This window comes from Gossypium hirsutum, chromosome D07, assembly GCF_007990345.1.
Source record: "Gossypium hirsutum isolate 1008001.06 chromosome D07, Gossypium_hirsutum_v2.1, whole genome shotgun sequence".
Lineage (NCBI taxonomy): Eukaryota > Viridiplantae > Streptophyta > Magnoliopsida > Malvales > Malvaceae > Gossypium > Gossypium hirsutum.
Window position 1 is genome coordinate 22,246,692 of NC_053443.1, and position 24,139 is coordinate 22,270,830.

Here is a 24,139-nt window from a genome sequence, read left to right on the forward strand (position 1 = left end):
AAAATAGATATTAAGCCTTTTTTTATTATCAATTTTTACTGGTTAAATAGAATTATCATATTAACCCTTTGGTTAAAAAATTCTAATATTTATATTTTTTTATACAATTATTAAATTATTTATAAATGTCTCAAATCTTAAAATTGAAATATTATGCAGGACTCATAATTTTTAATAATAAAAATATCAATTGAGGTAAAAAGCTAAACATAAATATGATTAATTAATAAGCACATGTTGTTGCCGACACATTAACAATATTTAAATTCATCATGTTTATTACATTATTCAAACATTCACGTCGTAATCTATAATACATATATTTATACTCATAAACGTGGTGTGGTTGATAATTAATTGTTATTTTGAAGTTGCTTGGAATGGTTTCATTTACCTGATTTGGAGTGAAATATAGGCATTTTATAGGTTTACAAGCACATACAGCTGATATTTTGGTGAAAATTCAAGAGTGTGAACAGTTTAGACTTGGGGAACAGCAAGAAGTAAAATACGTAGCAAGAAACGGATGAAATAAAGCAGGCAAAGAACGGCAAAATACAAATTGTTGGAAACATATTTGCTCATTTTATCTCTTAATTATACAAGACAAAGCAGAAAACAAACCCGAAAGGGAAACCACAGGACACAAAAATACAAAACCAAACCGCAAATAAATAAAGAGAGTGAGATTTGGCAAACCAACAAAGCGACAGTAGGAAGAAACTAAAGCATTGAAAAAGATGTTCACCTCACACACTTACTAGATAAACTTAGTGGTCTAGCCTCCTGAGAAGAGCAGATTTGAGGCCTTGTTCATTTCTGAGTTCAAGATCAGGGACGTTGACGACGATATCCTGGAGCATGGTCTCGTTAACACACGACATGCTTGCATGATGGATCGGAAACTCCAGATCACGAAGGGCAACCATTAACCTAGTAACTGGATAGTTCGCATTCTCTGATTGAACCCTAATCATTGCATCATTCCCCATGATCTTGATATCAAATTCAAGGCCAACGCACCCTGCTGTTGCAGGGGATGGTGAATTATCAGGCTTTGCTGCTTCCTGTTCCACGGAAGTGGTTGTGCTGTGGTTATCCGTAACATCAACCATTTCTACCTTAGGTTTCTTACACTCCCTCTGAAGCTGCGATTCCAGTTCTTCGATTTTCGCTTTTAGCTCATTGATGTATGAGACAGCGTCAGATAAGAGCGATGCTTTGTCCATGCGCGACACGTTCGGGACTACGGCTCGGAGGGCGTAGAACCTGTGGTTCAGCTTCTCACGGCGTTGCCTCTCAGCTTCCACGTGGTTCAACGGTGTCTCTCGTCCAAGTCCGGGTTTCCTTCCACGTTTCTGTGGGGTTTTCTGCTCTAAATGACTCATGGCAAGTGATGGACGATCCGAGTCAGAATGCTCCGAGTCCACAGAAGAAGATTGCCCAAGTTTTGTGAAATATTTCTTGGTTGGGTGGTTGTGGTGTTCTTGCTTGGTTTCATTATCAGGACCTACATCTTCTTCTTCTTCTTCTTGAACACCGGAAATTATACCGATGTCTGCGAAAGAGATGTTTCTGTCGAGGAAGGGGATTGAAGGTGGGGTTAGAGTTGGATCTGTACTTGATTGCTTTTGTACCAAGTCAATGGGATCAGCTCCGAAAAGGGATTTCACTTGTTGGACTAAACCCCAATTTTCACTGATCATTTCTACGGATCCTAATTCAAGAACCCCGCAAGAAGTTGGTATACAGACCATTGTCTCAATGCCATGCATTTGTGCTTCTATAGCTCTTTCACAGTTGTAAAACTGCAAAGCATGAGCACCGGTTAACCAAACCAAAGAGCCAGTACCTAGAGCCATGCCTGGAATCCCTTCTCCAGCAGGGAAAGATCGAGTCAATGACATCACGTAGAACCATACAGCATCACTGACCCCGGTGGTGCCGTCCATCATCGACACATCTACCTCATGGTTATCTCGAATGAGAGTTTGGGCCCCTTTCATCTCCTTTCTTCTTTCATTTTCTAGGCACGAATTGTTGGCGCTTAATAATTTTGGAGGCGTACCTTTGGTGGTGCCTTGAAAATAACCATCTGCCCAGCACAAATACAAACGACCATGTTCATCGTTTGATGTCTGCCAAAATATAGCATATGTCCACCAAATTTGCTGGCTTTGCACCACAAATTGGAGCCTCTGCTGGAGAGTTGAAGGTGAAGTTTCCTGGGTCATATAGACCAGTGAAGAAGATGAAGATGGAGAGATTATAAGTTCTTCCATGGCTGACAAATACAAAAAGAAGGAAAACAATACAGGAGGGAATCTAAAAGGCAGAGATTTTGGAAGTTCTTTACAACAAATGAGCCATTAAATCATCTTAAATTTTACAAGGAAAAGAAAAAACCAAAAGAGAATACGGGGAGCATTGGACAAAAAAGGGGGATGGAGGGGGAGTTTATAAGCTTTGTAACTTATAAGGTGGGGGCCACAAGATCCTAAAATCTTCTGCATGCACACCTATAAGCTTTGTCTACTTTTCTTTGTTTATTTTAACAGTAAGACTGTGACTTTAACTCATTAAGTTAGACTTAAACTTGCTTCTTCTCCTCTTGAAATTTTTGTTTTCCTTCTAATCACACCTATTTTGTTTTCGTGTTTATTTTGACTGTGTGAAATGATTTTAGGTTATCAAGTTGGGATTATTAACCTGTAATTTTCGATAACAGAAACTACCATATTAATCTCAATTATCCTTGCAGCATCAAGGAAACAGGGATTTGGTTCTAACCCGAATTGATATAATTTGATTAATTCATCTAATTCGATCGGAGGTCAGTCAAAAACTTTATGAAATTTCGGTTAACGGTTAATTTGATTCGAAATCGGGTAACTAATCGCATTAACTGAACTTAATAACTAATATTATATATATTATATGTATTAGGCTATTACTAATTCGGTTAATCTAATCAAGTGAACCGTATAATTTTTTTATATGTTTTATATTTATTTTAACAAAAAATATAAATTTTAATTAACGTAAATATTTTGATTCGATTATTTTTTGAAAATATTTTAATTTAATTAATAGTTAAAGAATTAAAAATTTTAATTAATACTAATTCAATTAACTATGATGAGTAAAGTTAAAGGAAGAGAGAGCATAAAGATAAACGGCGAAATGATTAAAAAAGCACATGTTTAAATATTGTAAACGTCACATACGAAGAGATAGAATAAAGAGCAGACATTTGTCACCACTTGCACGTTTGTTGATAGTGACTACTATGGGTATGGGCTCCTCGTTATTTGGCATCACACACAATTTATACATCTTTTAACCCAATCATTGAAAACTGAAAAAAGTCACTAATGTATTATTATATACCAACCACCAAACTTAAAGAAATATCATACCGTACCATATTATACTATTTTTTATATTACTTTCTTTATATTACATATAATAGGCTGACACATATTTCGTATAATTAAGATAGTTTTCATGTCATTTTCTTATTAATAAAACTTATTATTATTTATGTAATTATCATCAAACCGTGTTATCTTTATATTAGCTGAAGGCTTTACATTTGTGGACTGTGCGCTCCTATATCAGTGTCTTTTTATATTTCAGGTTCTTTTTTAATCGTTTATAATATAAAAAATAATAAAAATATTTCTCAAGAAAAAAAAGGAATAATAAGTTACTTATATTATTATATCTATATAACTATATATAAAAGAAAAGTTTTGAACTAGAGGATGGCTGTATCGAGAAATAGCTCATTTGCGGGCATTGGGGGAGTGTTTAGAAGTGTCGACGGATGAAGTTAGGAAAGGATTCAATTTTCAAGATTGAGGCGAGAGCCTTACTTGAAGGTCTACTTATATATATTTTTAAATATATTTATATATGTATTTTTAAATGATTAATTTATACAGTTTAAAAAAAATCATAAAATACAATCTGAGTCTTAACATACCGACTTTTATTATACTTTTCTCTCACAATTATCAATATTTTACATTTAGATTTATCTACTCCAATCCATATACATTTACATGTGCATCACTCGAAAAGGAAAGTTCCTTTATTAATTAGTGTCTTAAAAGGTTATTTGTATTTTACTTCATTAAAGCGACAATCCAACCTTCAAATCTGATCATATTGCACTGATACATAGCCGCTGGGACTCTAAAAGTTAAGAGACGGAAAACTATACCAAATGACGTTTTACGGGAAAGTGATTTTGGTGAGAGATGTTTAAGGTTTTGGAGTTGGTTCTGATTTTTAATGTATTATCGAGTTTTATACATTATGTTATTTTTAAAAAATAAAAATTAATGGAAGATTTATAAATAAATAATAATCTTTTAAATATAATTAAATATTATAAATAAATATTAATAATTATTGAGGTTTTAGGGTTTACCATTAATTAATACTTAATTATGTTTAAATAAAATTGTTAGCAAGTCTTATATTATTTTTATTTAATAATGATATGTCTTTTTTTTTTGTAGAAATATGTCATATTATTATACATTGACTGTGCATGAGACTCAAATATCATTCCCATAGTTATTTAAGTTGAGTCCAACTCGAAATATGAGTCATAAATCTTTTTCTAGCTTGTCCTTATATTTACGAATTGCTAACCCAAACTCATTAGAACAATCCACATTATTATTTTTACAATTTTTAATAAAAATATGTTAATTTTATTTAATATTTAGTAATTATAATGTATTTTTTTCTTATTTGCTTTATACTATTACATATGTAGTTTTTATATAATTTAAATTACATGAAATTAAAAAACAACTCCAGCAGGGACCGGACCTTAAATATTAATATCCAATCCTGATTTATCTTAAAACATTTTGTTTAAGCTATTTTTTTAGCTGCAAACCTTGGGAGTACTCATAGAATTGAATTTTCCTCGGTTCTGAACTTCGGATGCTTGAATTGAAGGTGAAAACCCTAAACAATTTACTGTTTGACTCTGCTTTGTAATGGAACTTTTTTTTTTGTTCAACGTAACGAAGGTAAAAAGATTGAAGGTGAAAATCCTAAACAATTAAATTTGATTAAGTATTTATTAACATAAAGCTCACACTTTTTTTTATATAGGACACTGCCACCTAGTTTTGTACTTGGATTCCTGTCAGTAAAAGAATAAGAGACGTATGTTTTGTCGGGCAACAGTGAGCTGCAAAGGACGTTCGAAGTTTTACCAATAAATAATTTATATTGAATGCGTCCATGGAAGTTTCTTACACCATGATCAGCATTTCACATGTATGTGTTCCCTTCGGTCCACTTGCCAATTCCAGGCTCAAGGCTTAAGTAACCAAAATATATTATTTATTTATTTATTTATTGTACTTGACAGAACATGCAGGGCTTTCAGACAGTGAAAAAACAGCAAGCTTTCAACAAAATGCTTTAAATTTTATAATTGTACATGAATAGTTTCTTGAGTCATCGACTGATAATTACAAGAGAGTTTTATGCGGATCATGCATGTGCCTTGCATTAACCAACTTGATCTACACTAATCCTATTGGCTGTATCCTTCAAGGTTCTGTTGACAACTCCGGCAGCAGTGAAGAACTGATGGGCTAAGATGAAAGAAAAAGAAGTTTCAGAAATTAGTTTTTTGATTAATGAAAAAAATTTATTATATATATATTTATATATTAACTATTAGCTCCTAATTAACTAATTGTTTTTGTTACTTCACTAACTAATTAACAGTTATCTTTTCAACACTCCTCCTCAAGTTGAAAGGTGGTCGAGATCTTTGACCCCCAACTTGGATACTAAATATTCATGTTGCTGGACTTTAAGTACCTTAGTCATCACATCTGCAAGTTATTTATTAGTGCGCACATGCTGTGTTCGAACCAATCCATCTTGTATTTTTACCCTTACAAAGCGACAGTCAATTTTTATGTGTTTGGTCCACTCATGGAATACAGGATTTGCTACAATTTGGAGTGCTACTTGACTATAGAAAGTAACAACGTTGGATCAAGTTTATCAAGACATATTTCTTTTAACAAGCCATCTAGCCATACTATCTCCGCAATTGTCGATGCCATGCTTCTATACTCAACTTCAGCTGATGAATGTGAGATTGTATTTTGCTTTTCTGACTTCCAGAAGATTAGAGAATCTCCGAGTTTGATGCAAAACCCAGTGGTGGACCTTCTAGACACGGGGTACGTGGCCCAACCTGAATCGCAATAGGAAACAAGTTGTGGTTTATTTGATGCAACCAACAAAATCCCTTGGCCAGGATCCTTCTTTATGTTTCGAACAATTCAAAGTACTGCTTCAAAATTGGACTTCTTTGGTTTTTGCATAAACTGGCTCAAATGTTGAATCGCATATGATATGTCTGGCTGTGTATTTGTCAAATACAACAATCAGCCCATGAGTCTTTGATATGTTAACACATATGAAAGTAGCTCATTGTTACAATCTCCTGAGTGTACAAATTCATCATATTCAGCTGTGGTGAGTTTCTAATTTTACTCAAGACGCGTGCTGATTAGTTTTGCCTCTCTTAACCCAACATCTACTATTAATTCCAACGCATAATTCCTTTAGTTCAAAACAATTCCCTTGCTCAATCGTGCCACCTCAAAGTATTTCAACACCCCCAAATCCTTCATTTTAAAATTATGATGAACTTTTTTTCAACTCATTAATCATCTCAACATCATTTCTTGTAATCAACAAGTCATCAACCTAAACAAGAAAATTAACAATCTTACCACCTCGTCTTTTTGTGAACAAAGAGTAGTTGTACTTGCTTTGCACATAACCACCATGTAAAAGAGCCTCCATAAGCTTCAAATTCCACTATCAAGAGGTCTGTTTTAAGCCATAAAGGGACTTGAGTAAATGATAAACCTTGTGCTCCCCCCTATTGACGAAAGCCCTAAGGAATATCCATGTAAACTTTTTCATACAAATCTCCTTGAAGAAATACATTATAGACATCCATTTGGAAGAGAGGCCAATCCTCATAGTAGCAACATTAATCATAGTGCGAACAGTAACTTGCTTAGCCACAAGTGAAAACGTCTTTTGAAAATCCACTCCAACTTGTTGCTTATAAACTTTGCCCACAACCCGTGCCTTAAACTTCTTGATAGATCCATCAAAATTGTATCTCACTTTGTAAACCCATTTGCAACCTATGTGTACCCTACTAGGAGGCAAAGGAACCACCTCCCATATGCCATTCTCTTCCAAAGCTCGAATTTCCTGTTTCATAGCATCAATCTATCTTGGATCTGAAATGGATTCATGATAGGTTTGGGGTTCAAATATAGTAGAAATATTAGTAGCAAAAGATCGAGTACGATAAGGTAAGTGAAAAGAAGAATAAAAATAAGAGATAGAATACAAACTTATTTCAAGTGGAGCAGAAGATTAGTTAGAACATATGTAGTCTTTCAACCATGTTGGCTGCTTTGTGGAACAAGAGGTATAGCATAATGGAGGAAAAGTGGATGGCGGAGGCACGATAGATGGGTCAAGTGCGAGTGTAGGTAGGTTAGGAGTAGGTATGGAGAATTCAGGTAAAGAAGGTGATGGGAGAGGTGAAGTTGTGGTGGTAGTTGAAGAAGAAAGTGAATGTGCATCTAAAAAAAATAGTTTCATGAAAAATAACATCACGTTCACAAAGAAAGTTTTTGTGTCAAGGTTGAATAAAAGATAGCATTTTTGAACATTTGAGTACCTCATGAAAACATATGATAATTGCTTTGGGAGAAAACTTGTCATTACAATGAGGCATGGTTGCGTTGCAAAGATAACCAAAGACTCGTAAGTAAGAAATATCATGTGGCCTTCTGTAAAAAATCTCAAAAGGACTTTTCCAATCTAAAATAGGAGTAGGCAGGCAGTTGATAAGAAAACACACTGCTAAGACATACTTGTCCCAAAATTTGCTAGGCATATTAGACTGAAATTTTAAGGATCAAGCAACCTCAAACAAGTGTCGATGCTTACACTTGGCCACTCTATTTTGTAGTGGAGTGTGAGTGCATGAACTTTGGTGTACTATTCCCGACATACTAAAATATACATTACATTCATTCTTAAATAATTCATATCCATTGTCACTACGAATGATTTTGACAGTAGCTAAAAACTGATTTTTGATCATAGTAAGAAATTGCTTGAGTTGTACAATAGCATCACTCTTTAATCGCAAAAGATACACCCAAGTCACACGTGAGTAATCATCAACAATGGTTAAAAAGTATCTATGCCCATTATGTATAGAAACTCTATAAGGACCCCACAAAACAATATGGATAAGAGAAAATTCGTTTTAGCCGTGTTTTACTTATTGGAAATGTAAAACCCTACACCTGACCCGATCACCGGATCTATGTATGAAGCACCACAATTTAAAACCAACTGAACCAACGAAAACAATTGAAATCCTAACACTTTAGCTCGATAGATACTCTGCAAACTAAGACGTTAACCCAAAATATCGCATAACATAAGATATTTTTAAAAGCACTTTAAAATAATAATACTGCACTTATTAATAGGCTATGAATAAACATCATTTGGTGGAAACCTTATAAACATTGACAGGTTTGGATAAAACACAAAATGAGTTAACACTCATGCAAAAGTTTAAAATTCGTTAATGGCTGACTATCATCGATGAAAACAGTTGGCCTATATCCTAGCAAGACTATTCACAAAAATCCAAAGATACAACTCAAACATTTCAGATACAACCTTTCAAGTTAAAACTAGCGGACACTAACAATCATACTATTTCCCAACAATTTCTTGTTACAATAAAAAAAAAAGAGATGGTTCACAATATAGTCCAACCTAAACGCCTGCAAATAAAAAGAAGAAATTAAGTAAGTTCATAAGAAATTAGCGAGTTTCACGGAAGCATAACCTCACAATTAAATCTAACTGACATTGCAAGACAAAGACATAGACTGTCTAAAAAACACACCACTACAAGTAGATACAATTTCCCTTCACAAAGTATCCACTGATGAATACTCTCGCAAGCAGACATAGCCCATTGGCAGCAACTATCTGCTATTAAAGATCAGTATTTGATGAACACATGTCACGACTACTCTATTTGTATGTCGCATTACGGACTACCCTTTATGACCACTTCACGTACTTTTTACATTTCATGCAATGTCCACACATTGTCTAACACATTATACACATTTTTTCAATAGACTCCCTTCCTTGTGCTAGCTTATGATCCTTGTTCTGAAGAACCAATATTCCTTTTTCTTCATGCCGCTTCGTAGAGATAGTAAACCAAACATAACCTTCGTACCTTCATCATTCCTCGTAATTTGAACACAAGAGTGTTCCCCTATAAGGCCAGGTATTCACCAGTTATAGTTTGCACCAAAATGTCATAGTAGAGGAAAAACACAATATAATGTATCTTATTTTCATCATCATATGTATCAACCCTCTAATACCTCCTCACCATTCTAGATATAGAGCTTATACACCAATGAATGCGTATTCATATCAACACACATGCAAAACTTCTGACTATGATTTAATGACTTTAACAATACATGCATCGACTCCTTACCACGTCCCTTTGACATACGTGTCAAAACCAAAGGTTAAGGTGACTTACCTGGATATACAATAGGATAGTTCAAACATGTTAACACAATTAACAAACTCAAAGTACAAAGAAACTCACTAGAAACCTTCACACAGAGCTTTCTACTTAACGAGTTATTTTCCTTTAACACTAGGATCCTCTCTCGTATCTTTGACTAAAAACAATCAAATGACTCTTTTAAGTACAAAAACAACTTAAATTCAAACAAATAAAAAGAATCTATAAACATGCAACCAATTCCCAGAAGGAAGTTTTCTTCCTATCCAGTATTTAGATGGAAACCCTACTAGACAACTCTAACAACAACTCATTTCTATCTGGTAAAACTTAAAGAAGGATTTAAGAATATACCAGCAGATAATTTAGAGAAAGAAGCTTCTACAAGTTTAAAAAGTAGCTCTTTTGTTAACAATGAAGAACACCTCTAGGATTTTCTTTGATGATAACGAAGGTAAGTAGAGAAAATGAAATGAAAATATTCTCTCCACTACAGGGTTGTCCTATTAATAGCTAACTGTAGCCTAAAATCTCACTCAAGGTTAATCTATAATCAGTAATCATGCACACGTTTCCACTAATTAATCACATCTTACGAGGCTTCCCAAGTGTATTGGTTATTAACATGTTACCTCCACTAGGATGCCAGATGACTTAAACATATCCTATTAACCAGTATTTCTAATAAACAATTACATTTACAACAACACAAACATGGGTGGCAAACTTATTAGTGAGAGAATCTGCTAAATAAGGATCTTACCAAAACAAATAACTCGCAACCGTGAGATAAGAATCCACAAAATTGGCGAATTTCAATGAAATATTTCGCCAGAAAATTCACCAACGCTAACCAGTCTGAGTCTCACAACTTAGGCAATTTCCTAGTTTGTTTTGCAAGAGGATATACAGGGCACTGTTGTATGGGACTACTATTCAAGAATGTACATGGTATATAAGGCATCTTATTCAACTTTGAAAGGGAGGGATGACTAAGACGTGCATGCAAAGTAAGGAGTATTCTGTAGTTGCAATTGTATGGAATGGGGTGTCAATTGTGTTTGAAGCTGGTGAAGTTGCATTTTTAGAAGGGTGGAGGATGTAGAGTGCACTTTGTTCTTTACCAATCCCTTTCATCTTTCCACTTGAGAGATCTTGAAAAAGAAAAAAGTGTGTATATAACGAAATAAAATAATGTAGGTCTTTAGTAAGTTTGGAAATTGAAAAAAGATTGTAACGAAAATCTGGAACATAAAGTACATTTGCTAGTTTAGCATCAACGTAATTGGTGCAAGATCCTATAAGAGTAATCAGATTAGATGAACCAGTAGGTAATCGAACACAAGATAAGGATGATGCATAAGAAACAAGAGATTTCAAACATTGAAAGTTAGATAGCTTATGTTTGGTAGCATCAATGTCCAAGATTCACTCACAAGGTAAGATCATACCTACCAGACTTGCAGCACCTTCAACTGGAGATTCTTTATTCAATAGATTCAAAATTTGTTGATATTGTGCTTGTGTAAACAAGGGCACTTGAGAGTTATTGGATGCACCAATGTCACTAGTCGTATTAGCAAAATCAGTCACCACAACATTATTCACCACAAAACTAATTGAAGCTTTCCTCTTAGTGAACTTAAAATCAGAGGGTATCCAATTAACCTATAACAATTATTCTTTTTATGCCCCTTGATTTTAAAATGATCACATACGCCATTGAATCTTTTCTTTTGAGCCACATTAGCAGAATACACGAAAGTTGGGTTGGAATGATAGACCCTAAAGCATGCTCTTTTTGAGACTTTTCTTGCTTCAGCATAAAGTATGCATGATTTACAGAAAGTAATGGATTCATTAGTAAAATTTGACTACAAACTATATTATAGGTTTCTTTTAAGCCCATCAAGAACTGAACCAAACGTTGCTGAGTAACATGTTCAACATTTTACTTTGATTGTTCATAGCCACAAGAAAAGAAAAGCACAAGAGCATCATACTCATACCAAAGCAAGCATTATTTAATGAAATATAAAGACACTGAAGTAGTTCCTTAAACGTGAGAAGTGATCTCACGATGTAGAAAATAGACTTGAGATCTATCAACTTTATTAAAATGCTTATTAAGATATTTCAAAACAACTATTGCACTAGAACAAAAAACTATCCCTACTAAAAGTTTTTTACTAACTATGTTCAAGATCCATGAAAAAATTGTGGCATTACAGCGTTCCCATTGGGAATACAAATCCTTTGTTACTGATTCTTTAAAACAGTTCTCATCCACAAAACCTAACTTTTTTCCCAATAACATAATTCGTATAGATCAACTCCAGATATTATAGTTTTCAATCCCACGAAGTTGATGAGATACGAGTAAGGCACCTGGAGTATTGGATGGATGCAAGTATAAAAGGTGATTGAAAGCAACTAACGTATTAAAGGAATTCACCATTGCATTGAATTATGAACAGAAAATAAAGCATGAGCAAAGAAAATAACAATGACAAACGAACTAAATCAATGATCCACAAGTGAGAAGCGAGTGATAAAGAAACACAAGGACTAAGACGGTAGAAATGAGTCAACCAGTGGTGGCTTGATACCATGTTGAGAACTCTAACAGCAGTGAAGAATTGATGTGCGAAGGTGAAAGAAGAATAAGTTTACAGAAATTATATTTTTATTAATGAAAAACTTGTATTATAAAATTACAGCTGATACGTATTCATATATTAAATATCAGCTCTTAACTTACTAATTGTTTATGTTACTTCACTAACTATGTAACAAACCAATTTTCAGTGGTGTCGAAAACAGTGGTTCGAGACCACTAAATTCGATGAATTGAGTTCAAAAATTATATTATTTATTATTTATGAGTTAATTGTGATTTTAGAAAGATTTTTGAATTAGTGATTTGTGTTTTAAAAGAATTTATTAGGTTAAGTGGTTCTGAAAATGAGGTATTGAGACCTCAATTTCATAAATCGAGCCATAAATATTTTTATAAATATTTACGGAGTGTCATTAAGTTAGTATTAAGGTTTCAATAGAAAATTTTAGCATTTTGATAGTTAATTAATTTAAAAGGACTAAATAGAAAAAGGTGAAAAACTTGCCAGAGTGATAAAATAGCCTAAATGTTAAATGAGGAAGGACTTGAAGGGTAAAATTTGAAATGAAATAAAACTTAATAGTTAAAAATAGGATTTAATTGAATATCTAGACACTTCTTCATAATTCTCAGCCAAAAACACCATTTAAGAACCCTTAAGAAGCTAGTTTTCATATTTTGCTACATATCAAGAGCTCGTAGATCAACGAGAAAAAGGGAAATTAGCCAAGTAGTCTCTGAACTACTACCAATTTTACAATTCAACTAAGGTAAGTTCATATGGTTAAACTTTCATGATTATTTGTTAATTTAGGAATAGTATAATATATTTATTCATATTTTGTTGTTGAAATTAAGATTATTGTAAAAGTATGAAAACTGAATTGAATGTTTAAAATGAGCAGAACGCAGGATTGAGTATGATCGTTCCGTGACAAAGAATGAATTGACGGATAAAACCATGGTTGGACCATTGCAATGTCTAAATGTAAGACCATAGCTGGGCTATGGCACATTAAACGTAAGACAATGGTTGGACCAAGGAAGTATATATACATGTGTAAGGCCATAGCTGGGCTATGGCATTCTAATGATAAGACCATAACTGGGTTATGGCACTACAAATGTAAGACCATGGCAGGGCCATGGCAGGGCCATGTAAGACCATATTTGGACTATGGCACAAAAAGAACAATGTACTCATATTTGTAAGTCGTTCTTCGATTCAGTAATAAATGGTAAAAGACTTATGTGATTGAATTGAAAGATTTATAGATTATTATTGATATTGATTTGAAGGAAGTGTGTTTATTGATTATATTGTATTTGACAGGGGAAAATGTATGATTTAGTTACAATTTAATTTATTATATTAAGTTCGATAAGATCAATGTTTAACCTATTGAACTTACTAAGCTTCATTAAGCTTACTCATGTCATTTAATGTTTTTGTAGATTAACGTGTAATCGGTCGGATCAACACATCAAGCTACACTATCCAGTTTAATCCGGTAGTTTTTGCAATGTAAATTTTGGTTTATATGGCATGTATAGGGTTGGTTTGGCAATGAAATAGTTTGAATTGTGGTTGTGAATCTTAAATGTTTGTATGTATGTAATTAGTAGTAGAATTTGATAAATCAATGAAATGATTTAAATAGGTAAGTATAAGTAATTGAAATATTTGTGATGTTATGTCATGTTGAGAACATGTTTTAGCTTGTATTGATTGCTTGGTTGGGATATATTGATGTATGTGAATGTTGAGTGTAGGTTAATGTCAAAATGGGTGAGAAAAGTGGCATTAAAATGACCTATTTTCGTCCACACTAGCAGAGACACGGGCGTGAGTCTTAGTTGTGTGTGGCACAAGGCCATGTGCACAGGCGTATGGTTTGGCCATGTGTTCCCTACACCATATTTTTGAAAAAATAAATTGTCCACACAGCCTAACACATGGGCGTATGGCTAGCCGTGTGACCCAAGTCAGAGAGTTACATGGCCTGGAACACGGGCATGGTTCACACGGTCTAACCACACGGGCGTGTGTCCCCTACATCTAAGAAAAATTTTGAAATTTCGTAAAAAATTCTCTAAGTACTCAATTTAGTCTCGATTCACTTATAAGGTAAATAATGGGCCTCGAGGGTCCATCTAAGGGACAATATGAGTGTTATATGATTGATTCTTAATATGTGTAACAAAGGTTGTGAAATGTCCGTATTTAATTCGTAAAGTTCGGTAATGCTCTGTAACCCTATTTCGGTGACAGATAAGGATTATGGGTGCTACAAACTAACTAACAGTCATCTCTTCAATAGGTTCTCTTATGATCACGTAAATTCAATAGTCATGGTTTCCTAAATTGTTATGGGGATATAGGCAAGGGCGAAGTTTAAGGGGCTGGGGCCGTAGGCTCTTAAAATGGAAAAAATGTTATGCATATTCTTTAAAAAATGTTTAAATTATAAACTAATATATGGTCAAATTGCATTTTGTCTCTAAAAAATGAAAATTTTCTATTTACGGTCCTTTAGAAAATAATGAAATCATAAATTAATACATGATAAAATTATATTTTGACATTTCAAAAATTTATAATTCAATTTCGCCCCCTAAAAAATTTCTAGATTTGCCCTTGGTTTTAGGGTAATTATCTTCATAAGCTAATTGTTTTCATGGTAAACATGATAAAATTTCTATGGTAATTAAACTAACTACAAAATATTATTAATAATTTTGTTGTAATAATATTTGATATTTTGCACATTGAATGTACATATACTTTGATACAAGATGTGTTGGATACTAAAAGTGGTTCATATGGAGTGTTGAGAGCCGCAAGTGATTGTTAGGAGTATTAAGAGAGTTACGGAGGCACTTGGGCAGAGCTTCAGTATTCTAGGTGTTACTTGGAGTCTTCATGGAAATGAAAAGAGTTTACATAAACGAGCTTGACCTGGGCCACTCTAGATAGTTTTCCTACTGTGTAGGGATGGTAGTAAGGTTATGAAGTGTTGATAATAGGGTTATGTGATGCACTACTAAGATTTTCTAGTATGTTATTTGGCTACACCTTGTAGAGTCAAAAGTAGAGTTATGGGAGACTTTATTGGATATCATAAGAGAAGTATTTGATTGGACCTTGATATGATCTAGTGGTAAGCACATGGAAATCTTTAGTTGAATGAGCTTTTCTACAAGCAAACATCCTATTGGTCAATGTGGTTAACCTAGTGAGGCATTTTGATATAATAATTACCCCCATTCTATGGGGATGTTATAAAGTGATTCCTTGAGATGATTCTTTTTCACAAGGTGTCTTTTCTAATGAAAGTGAGATGTATTGTTGTTTGAGAGCCTAAAAAGGCAAACTAGGAGAGATGAAGCCTAAATATGCAAAACCTTGGTTTTAGCGATGGAGATACTATGTTGTGTGGCTTTTGATACTTAAAATAATTTTACTTTTGAATTTTCTTCTTTTGAGAGTGATCATTGAAGAACTGCTTAATGTGTGTTTAGAACATGTGTGACATAATCGACTCCTCAATCCATGGCCTTTTACATATTTTCTTATTGAAAAAACCTTGTGTTGTAATTTTATTGAAGAGTGGTATGACATGTTAAAGACTTTTTAGGTGTCCTTTAAACTTGTGACGCAAGTTGCATTTTGGCACTTATAAATAGAACCTTTGCTTTCAAAAATCCCATCTTTTTCGCAAAAATTTTGTGATATTTTTCCATTTTTGCTATATCCTTGTTTTTGCTTACATTTTATCTTGGTTTCAGTGCCACCATTTCTGCATTATTTTGAGTTTGAGGGTTTTACACCATTGTTATCTTCTTCTTCTTTTTAGTTTTAGTTATTTTTGTAGACTTCGATATAATAGTCGACAAAGGAAAAGAGAGTGAAAAATGTTACCTAAATGAAAAGGAAAAATATGTAGCTAACAATTTTAAGGATTTTGATGGTGAGGTTGAGGCAAACTTGTAACACCTCTTACTCAGACTGACAATGGTCTTCGATAAGTGATGTTACATTCGATGCCCAGAGGCATGTAGAATCGGTCAAACTACAAGTCAACTTTTATGAACCTATAAAAATCGAATACAAGCTCAAATATTGATCCATTCATAAAAAAAAACTTGAATCAATCTTGAAAATTCATCACTAAAAGAACCAAGTATAGATATCGATGTAAACGAAGATTTTTTTTACTAATCACAAACTACCATGTGTCAACCAGAAATTAACTTGGGTCAAGCCGAAATTACCATGGTAAAAATGATGATATCGTATCAGTGTCATAATTATTTTATCTAATTGATTTAAATTAACTAAGACATAAATATTAAAAATTTATATTATCACTAATTAAAAATAAAATTATTAAATGATTATTTTATATTTGATTAATTAAATTAGTAAGAGATAAATAATAAATAAAATAGTTGAAATTCTTGTATAACAATCAAATGAAGTGGTTAAATTTTATAAGAACTTTCTTTTATTTAAGTAATTAACACTATTAAAAGGGGTCATCCCAAGTCATTCTACACCCACAAGTTAAAGAAGCCTAGAAGATCTCCACAGAAATCTCTAAAGAAGCCAAAGAACTAGAAGAAATTTTGATAAACACCATACTTGTTCTAAAGGATATAATCTTAAAACATGATTTTCTCCTTTACTTAAGGATATATCAATTTAATTTAAATCCTAACCTAACCCCTTAATCGAATTTTATTAAATACAATATTTAATAAATTTAAAAATATGCGAAACATATTTTTCATATTATTTTAATTGAATCCTCTATATATATGTGCATCAAGTATGTACATATATTATGGTTAATTTTAACATTGTTAAATTAAATTAATTATGAGAACTTTTTATAATCAATTTAACTTTTATGACATGTTAAACATAATCCTATCTTTTATTACACTCTAATCGTCCCAACCAAAAGGTATGACCTTATAGGATCCTGTAACGTTGGCAGTAACATTAAAACAATTCTAATGTTGCCAACAGTGAGTGCATCTACCAATGCATCATTATTACCCAAGTTGCAAGAAGTCGTAGTTCGACATAGTTTTTTGTGATAATATCATTATGTAGTATATCCCTTTGTCTATTATATCTAGATTGAACACAAGTCATGGAATAATCACACTTGTATAGTTCAATCTCTTATTTCTTAATTCCTGAGTAGACTAAAACAAACTAATAAGTGTGATATCTCATATCAACTAATTTTAGCATGGCCCTTCATTTCTAGTCTCACTTGATCAAGAGGCCTGAGATATTCCTCTCATTATGTAAGAGGGAAAAATCTTATCTTGATCACTCACATCCCACTACACAGATTGTTGCAGACCCAACATACAATTACCACTATGAGAAATATTGTGACTATTACATAATAATCCAAGAAACATTCTTATAGCGAGTCAGTCTAATATATTGTTATCTAACATATACTTATGTGTTAATTTGATACCACATATCTATAACAACACTTTTCATTAATCAAGCACATACTAGTCCTAATTTATTATTATTTTCCAAGCCCACAATAATACTGTAACACCTCATACCTAATGATACCCGATCGTCGGGTCCGAATTATAGAATGCCACAGTCATTACCGAAGCAACTGCAATCATATACAATTCAATTTAACCACTTATTCATACTATTAATTTAATAATCATTCACAATATGTTATACATTCATTTTCAGGTCTTATACAAGCTTAAGAAAGCTCTTAAAATGACTCAGGGTTAAATAAGGTCCAAATTGTAAAGTTTATAAATTATTAGGTTGAAGTCGCAACTTTAGGAGTTCCTCTTTGCGATGCAAATCACTGGCTTAATCTCGTCGCGATGTTAAAGGCCCAACATCGAGACATGACGATCTAATTTCAAATGGTCTAGATGGTACCAATTTGGCAACACCTAAACAATCAAACTTATTTTTCAATTAAACCATTTCAGCAAGGATACATTTCATATATGCTTATTTCTAAACCTTAACACCTTATATTCATATGAATTACATAAAACTCATCATTTCAACTTAAACACATATGCTAAGGTCCATAATTCTAACAATTTAACCCTTTTATATAAATACACATATATGCCCCAAGTTATACAATATCTCATTCAATTCAACTCTTTACCAATCTTAATTATATAAACCAACCATTTAGCCATAATAAAATTTACCATTTCTAGCTTTGAATTCTAACATGATCACATATTGTGCAAAACTGACTCAAAACCTAAGTACATGTCATTTATCGAAAAAAAAGGAGTTTTACAAACATTAATAAGTCGAGTGTTGCTTTCTAGATGTTGTATCACTTCTCATAACCTCGAGTTTCACCTATATCTGTGCACATAATAAATAAAACGTACGCTAGGCGATAAAGCTCAGTGGTACTTTCTTGATTTAAGACACAAATGAACATAACCGCATTAAGAATTCAATCAATATAAGCTATAATTCAACTGTAATGATTTACATGTTCAATACTAATTGTCATTGTCATACACCATTTCATTTGATAATCAAACTAAAAAATATATGCCATACTTTCTATTACCAAAGATGTAATCATTTCCATTTCAATTTAATATATACATGTATGTACTAATATTTTATTAAAATTCATTTTCATCCAATGCTTTTTTATCATTCATTTGTCAATTCAATCCTTTTTTTTTGAGTTTATTGACTCATTCATATTCGTTTTGACACCCAAGGCTCGTATCAACCTGTTCACAAGATGCCTTTAGTCCTAATTTGCATATATGCACATATAACACTAATTCATATCATCATTTTCTATTCAATATCATTTACCAAGTTCATTTTTTGTAATCCCTATTAATCAGACTCGGATTCAAAACAGATACATAGATTATCCAACTAACACATCAATTTAGCTCCGAAGTTCATCATTGAATAAAACGAAGTAGGAAAACTAGCATACATAGTGCATACTAGCACATGAAGTGCATCTTAGCACACGAACCTGGCACACAAAGTGCATACTAGCGCACGAAGAGCATCCTGGCACACGAAGCGCATCCTGGCACATGAAGCGCATCCTGGCACATGAAGTGCATCATGGCACATGAACCGCATAAACCCATACACAATCTAATCCTATGGCGTGCCAACTATATCTACCTCTGCTCGAATAGTTAATAGGGTATCGATAATACAATTACATATCATATTCATTTCACTTATCATAGACTCATTTCTTTTCATTATCAATCCATATAACATACTATTATCAAATTCATATAATCGCATATTCAATACATTATTCCATACCATTTCATATTATAAGACATTTATCAATTTATATTATCCTTATTTCTATTTCATTCATTTCAATCCAATTCTCAATATTCAGGCTTTTTTACCCAAATAATACAAAAAATAAAATTAATAACTGAAATGGCATGCCCATGAGATTATTTACCAAAATGGTATATTTGCTATTGTGTTTTGCCAGTGCCGCCTAACATATTGGCGGCACCGGACTGAAATGTGATGACCTAAAATATTTAGGGATTTGATATGCAAAGTTTTCAATTTGAGTGGCTGTTGAAAAAAAAGTTAAAGGGTTTTGCCTGTCAATTCGGTGGCACCAAACTTTAAATATGGCTAATTGCCTTGTAAACCCTCCTTGTTTATTATTTTCTTTTTATCCCCCTTCAACTCTCTATATTGTGTTTAAACAAGCCCTTAACCTATTTTTGTAGTTAAATCAATGCTTAAGGTATGACATTTACTCATAAAAGCCCTTGATTTTAATATTAAAGTAAATATATTTTGAATTTCAAGCTCTTATCTTAATTTCTTGTTTATGCAATAAAAATTATACTTTAACATCAACATAAAATCTAAGAGAGTAATTCAGTATGTTATGTATATAAGCACTCTCAAGAAATTTTAAAATTTTATTTTTTATTTGATAAACTATTCTCATCATATTCACATAAGCATAAAATGCGAATTAGTTTATATCTTTTTAAATAGTTTTACTTTAATATTAAAATTAAGGGTTTTCATGGGTAAAAATCATAGTTTGAAGGCTTATTTAACTATAAAAATAATATAAGAGCTTGTTTAAACAAAATATACTAGTTTAAGGGCTTTTTAGTATATTATCCTTCCATCTATGTTTTCATCGGTTCTCGAGCATTGAAAATAATCAAATTATTTCCTACAACGCAGGTGCCAGGTTCAACAACATACAGTCTAGCACTATATTATAAGATGCATAATTTAGCACAATGTAGTGAGTTGAAGGGGAATAAAAAGAAAATAATAAGCAATGAGGCTTTATAAGGCAATTAGCCCTATTTAAGGTTTGGTGCCGCCACACTGTCAGGCAGCACCCTTTAACTTTTTTCACTAGCCACTCAAAATGGAAAATTTGCATATCAAGTCCCTGAATATTTTAAATCATCACATTTTAGGCATGCCATTTGAGTTATTAATTTTATTTTTTGTATTATTTGGGTAAAAAAAACTCGATATTCAGTATCAACAATCACGAATCAAGTCATAAGACATTTAATCTTCTTACCTTATTAGATAGTATGTTATAATCCTGCATATATATATGTGTGTGAATATATATTGTACTCGAGTTATAAAGGTACAAACCAAAATCGCGGTTATTTGTCTACGACTCTTGCTTTTCCTTTCCTTCACCACGGCCTGATATTGTCTTTCATTACGATCGATAATTTAATAAATAAAATGATATCATATTTCATTTAATTCACATTCAAATACAAAGCCACACATATGTTTCATTGTATTCAGTCCCTATACTTGGGATCTGTGTATCTTTTGATATCTAGCATCAGATCAAAATCTGATTTCACATTCTTTCTTTAGGGACCCTATACTCTCTATTCATAGCATAATTTCATGAAATGCTTTTAATTTATTCAATTTGGTCTCTAATGTTTCAAAGTTATCTAACATGTTTAATTAGCTTTCACAATCTAGTCATTTTCATGAATCTAAGCTTAAGACCTATCAAATTCAAGCCTAATTCATCAATTTCTCTACAATGGCAACTTGCTAAAAACTTAACAATTGGACAAATTGATAAACAAGCTAGTTAAATCAAGCTCCCACGACCATACATCTATAAAAATTATAAGAAAACGGCTTGATTACATTAATGCAATTAGAGGCCAAATATTAAATTAGAGGTCGAATGTTAAACTTGAACAAGAGTTTATCTTTCCTTTTTCTTTTCAATTTTGGGATGGCATGAATAAATGAGGAAAATGATACATTCATCCTCGAATACTTAATATTTATAATAGAATTAGTTGTTAATTAAGCTTGTTTAATTTGATTAATTAAAGTTTTATTATAATAAGTTAACTATTAATTAAACTTAATGGTATCCACCATCACCATCCACTATCTCATATTAATCAATGGTAAAACAACCATTTTGGTCCTTTAGATAATTGTAACGCCCCAAAAATTTGAGTGTTTGATTGTTGGATTCTATTGTAATTGGGTCCCTATATCTATGGTTATGTGTTCTGCTTATGTGTTGGAGGTTAGGGGTTCGAGATACGATTTTAAAGGTTTTGCTATTTTTATTTTAACTAACCTTTATTCTTGAGCCATTGACTTAGATTTAATTTTGTCTGAATCTATGTCAAGAATGAGTCTGTCGTTTCAATGGTTAAACGTCTGTATACTCTCTGGTCATGTGTTTGAGTCTCGGTGTGCACGTCAGATAATATTTTTGCTTAATGTTAGAGTTGTGATCGGTGGTCAAATTAAATTAAACGTTCCTTTTTCTCCATGCCTTTCCATTTCTTTTTTTTCATTTTCTTTTCTTCTTTCTTTCTTCATCTCTTTCCATTTGAGTTCTTTTTCTATTTCGTTCATTTGCTGCTTAAATTCATACATCTTGTTTGCTCCTGTTGTCAAGTAAGTTTGCGTTCTGTTAATTTCTTGCACTTGATTGTTCCACTTTGGAAAAATATTAGTTGTTGTCTTCCTTGCCAAGTGTAGTGTTTTTTTTTTTGCGGAAATTGTTCGAACCTTTTGATTATATCTTTGGTTGTTGTCCTTAGGGAAGGACTCAAAGATAACAATCCCTCTAACACTCTATATTTGTAATTGTGGTGGTGTGGAGGTAATTATTACGCAATTTAGGATTTTCTTGTGTTGAAATGTTTCGATGAGGTTGGTTGTGTGATATTCTTAGTATTATTTCGAGTTATCGCTCAACTGGTTATGGATTGTTCGTTTTAGGTCTCGGGAATCTTCTATATTGTTCCAGGTTCGAAACTACTTCAAATGCATACCGGAAACCCGAGTTTTTATGAATTTTGGACACCAAAAAACATGGTTGTCGATGCCACACGGCCGTGTGCCAGGGCTTGTGGTAAGCCATGTAACTCACTGTTTACGAAATAAAAGCCACACAGGCAAGGGACACGGGCATGTATCCAGACTGTGTGGCCATGATAGTGCAGGTTTCACATAGGCCAAGGACATGGGCGAGTGTCTAGGCCAAGTAACTCACTGTTTACAAAATAAGGGTCACACGAGTGGCAGACACAGCCGTGTGAGATACATGGGCAAGCACACGTGCGAAGGACACGGCCATGTGAGACACATGAGCAAGCACACGGGCGTGTGACGGACCGTGTGAGGTTGCACGGGGAATTACCCAGGCCGTGTGAGACCACGCAGGCGTGTAGGCTAGTTTATAAAATTTCACCATATCCCGAGCATTGCTCGAATCGAATACAAGCCTTTTGTGAGGCTGTTTGAACTGAATTAAACTGTATAAAATGATTACATGGGAAGCAAAATAGTGAAATAAGAGGCATGTAATTCAATTATTCTGTTCGATGCTAATTGTTAAAGGATGACGAGCTAGTTTAGCAATGCTTTTGAAAAGTGCTTTTGAAAGGTGTTATGGAAAAGTGCTTTTGAGAAGTTTGGTTTAATATTTGAGTATTTAACATTGTTGTCAAAAGCGCTTTTGAGAAATAAAATGTCCATTTTAGACAAGTTATTATCAAGTAACAAATATGCATTTAAATAATGTTCAAGTTAGTTAATATTATTATATTTTAGTAAGAATATAAAAAATTTTTATTATACCTTGTTGTTAATATTTTAATATATGAAATATAAATTTTAAATATTTTTAAGCAATAAATATTAATTATTTATAAAATTTAATTAGAATATATAAATTTTATTTTAAATATTTAAATATAATCATTAAATATTTTTAATTAGATATTAACAAATTTGTATTATTTTAAAAAATATTTTTTTTATTTTTAATTAATGATTTTAACATATTTGTAATTAAGCACCAACAAAAAAAAAAAGAAAGGAAAGTACTATGTTATTGGAGGGGTGAAAAAATAATTAAGTACCAAAGCTACCTTTGCGAGAGGAAAAATTAAAAATTTTAACTTCTCCTTTTAGAAGTGCTTTTAAAAAGTGCTTTTGAAAAATAAAAAAATTCAGTCAAAAGAAAATTATTTAGCACAACTTTTCTTTTAAAAATATTTTTGAAATCAAAAGTACTTTTTTTAAGTACTACTAAACAAGATTTCGTACGCAAGCACTTTTTTAATTGCAAATAGATAGAAAACTATTTTCCATTTATGATAATAAATTACATGGGTTTTTTTATTGAAATAGGTTTAAAAAAATTAGTACTGAAATAGGTTGTCAGATAGATTATTTACAGAAATGGTACATTTTTTGTAATGGCGCCTATCTCAGAGGCACCAATGAATTAAAAAAT

The 24,139-nt window shown here is 32.5% G+C and overlaps 1 protein-coding gene across 1 annotated transcript; it reads right to left on the bottom strand.

Annotated features, from left to right (window-relative positions):
* Positions 1–562: 562 nt before the first annotated feature.
* LOC107956701 (transcription factor MYC3) lies at positions 563–2,427 on the bottom strand. The gene has a single exon (XM_016892266.2). It carries the CDS (start codon positions 2,280–2,282, stop codon positions 771–773), a length of 1,512 nt encoding a protein of 503 aa, XP_016747755.1. The 5' UTR covers positions 2,283–2,427; the 3' UTR covers positions 563–770.
* Positions 2,428–24,139: the final 21,712 nt, after the last annotated feature.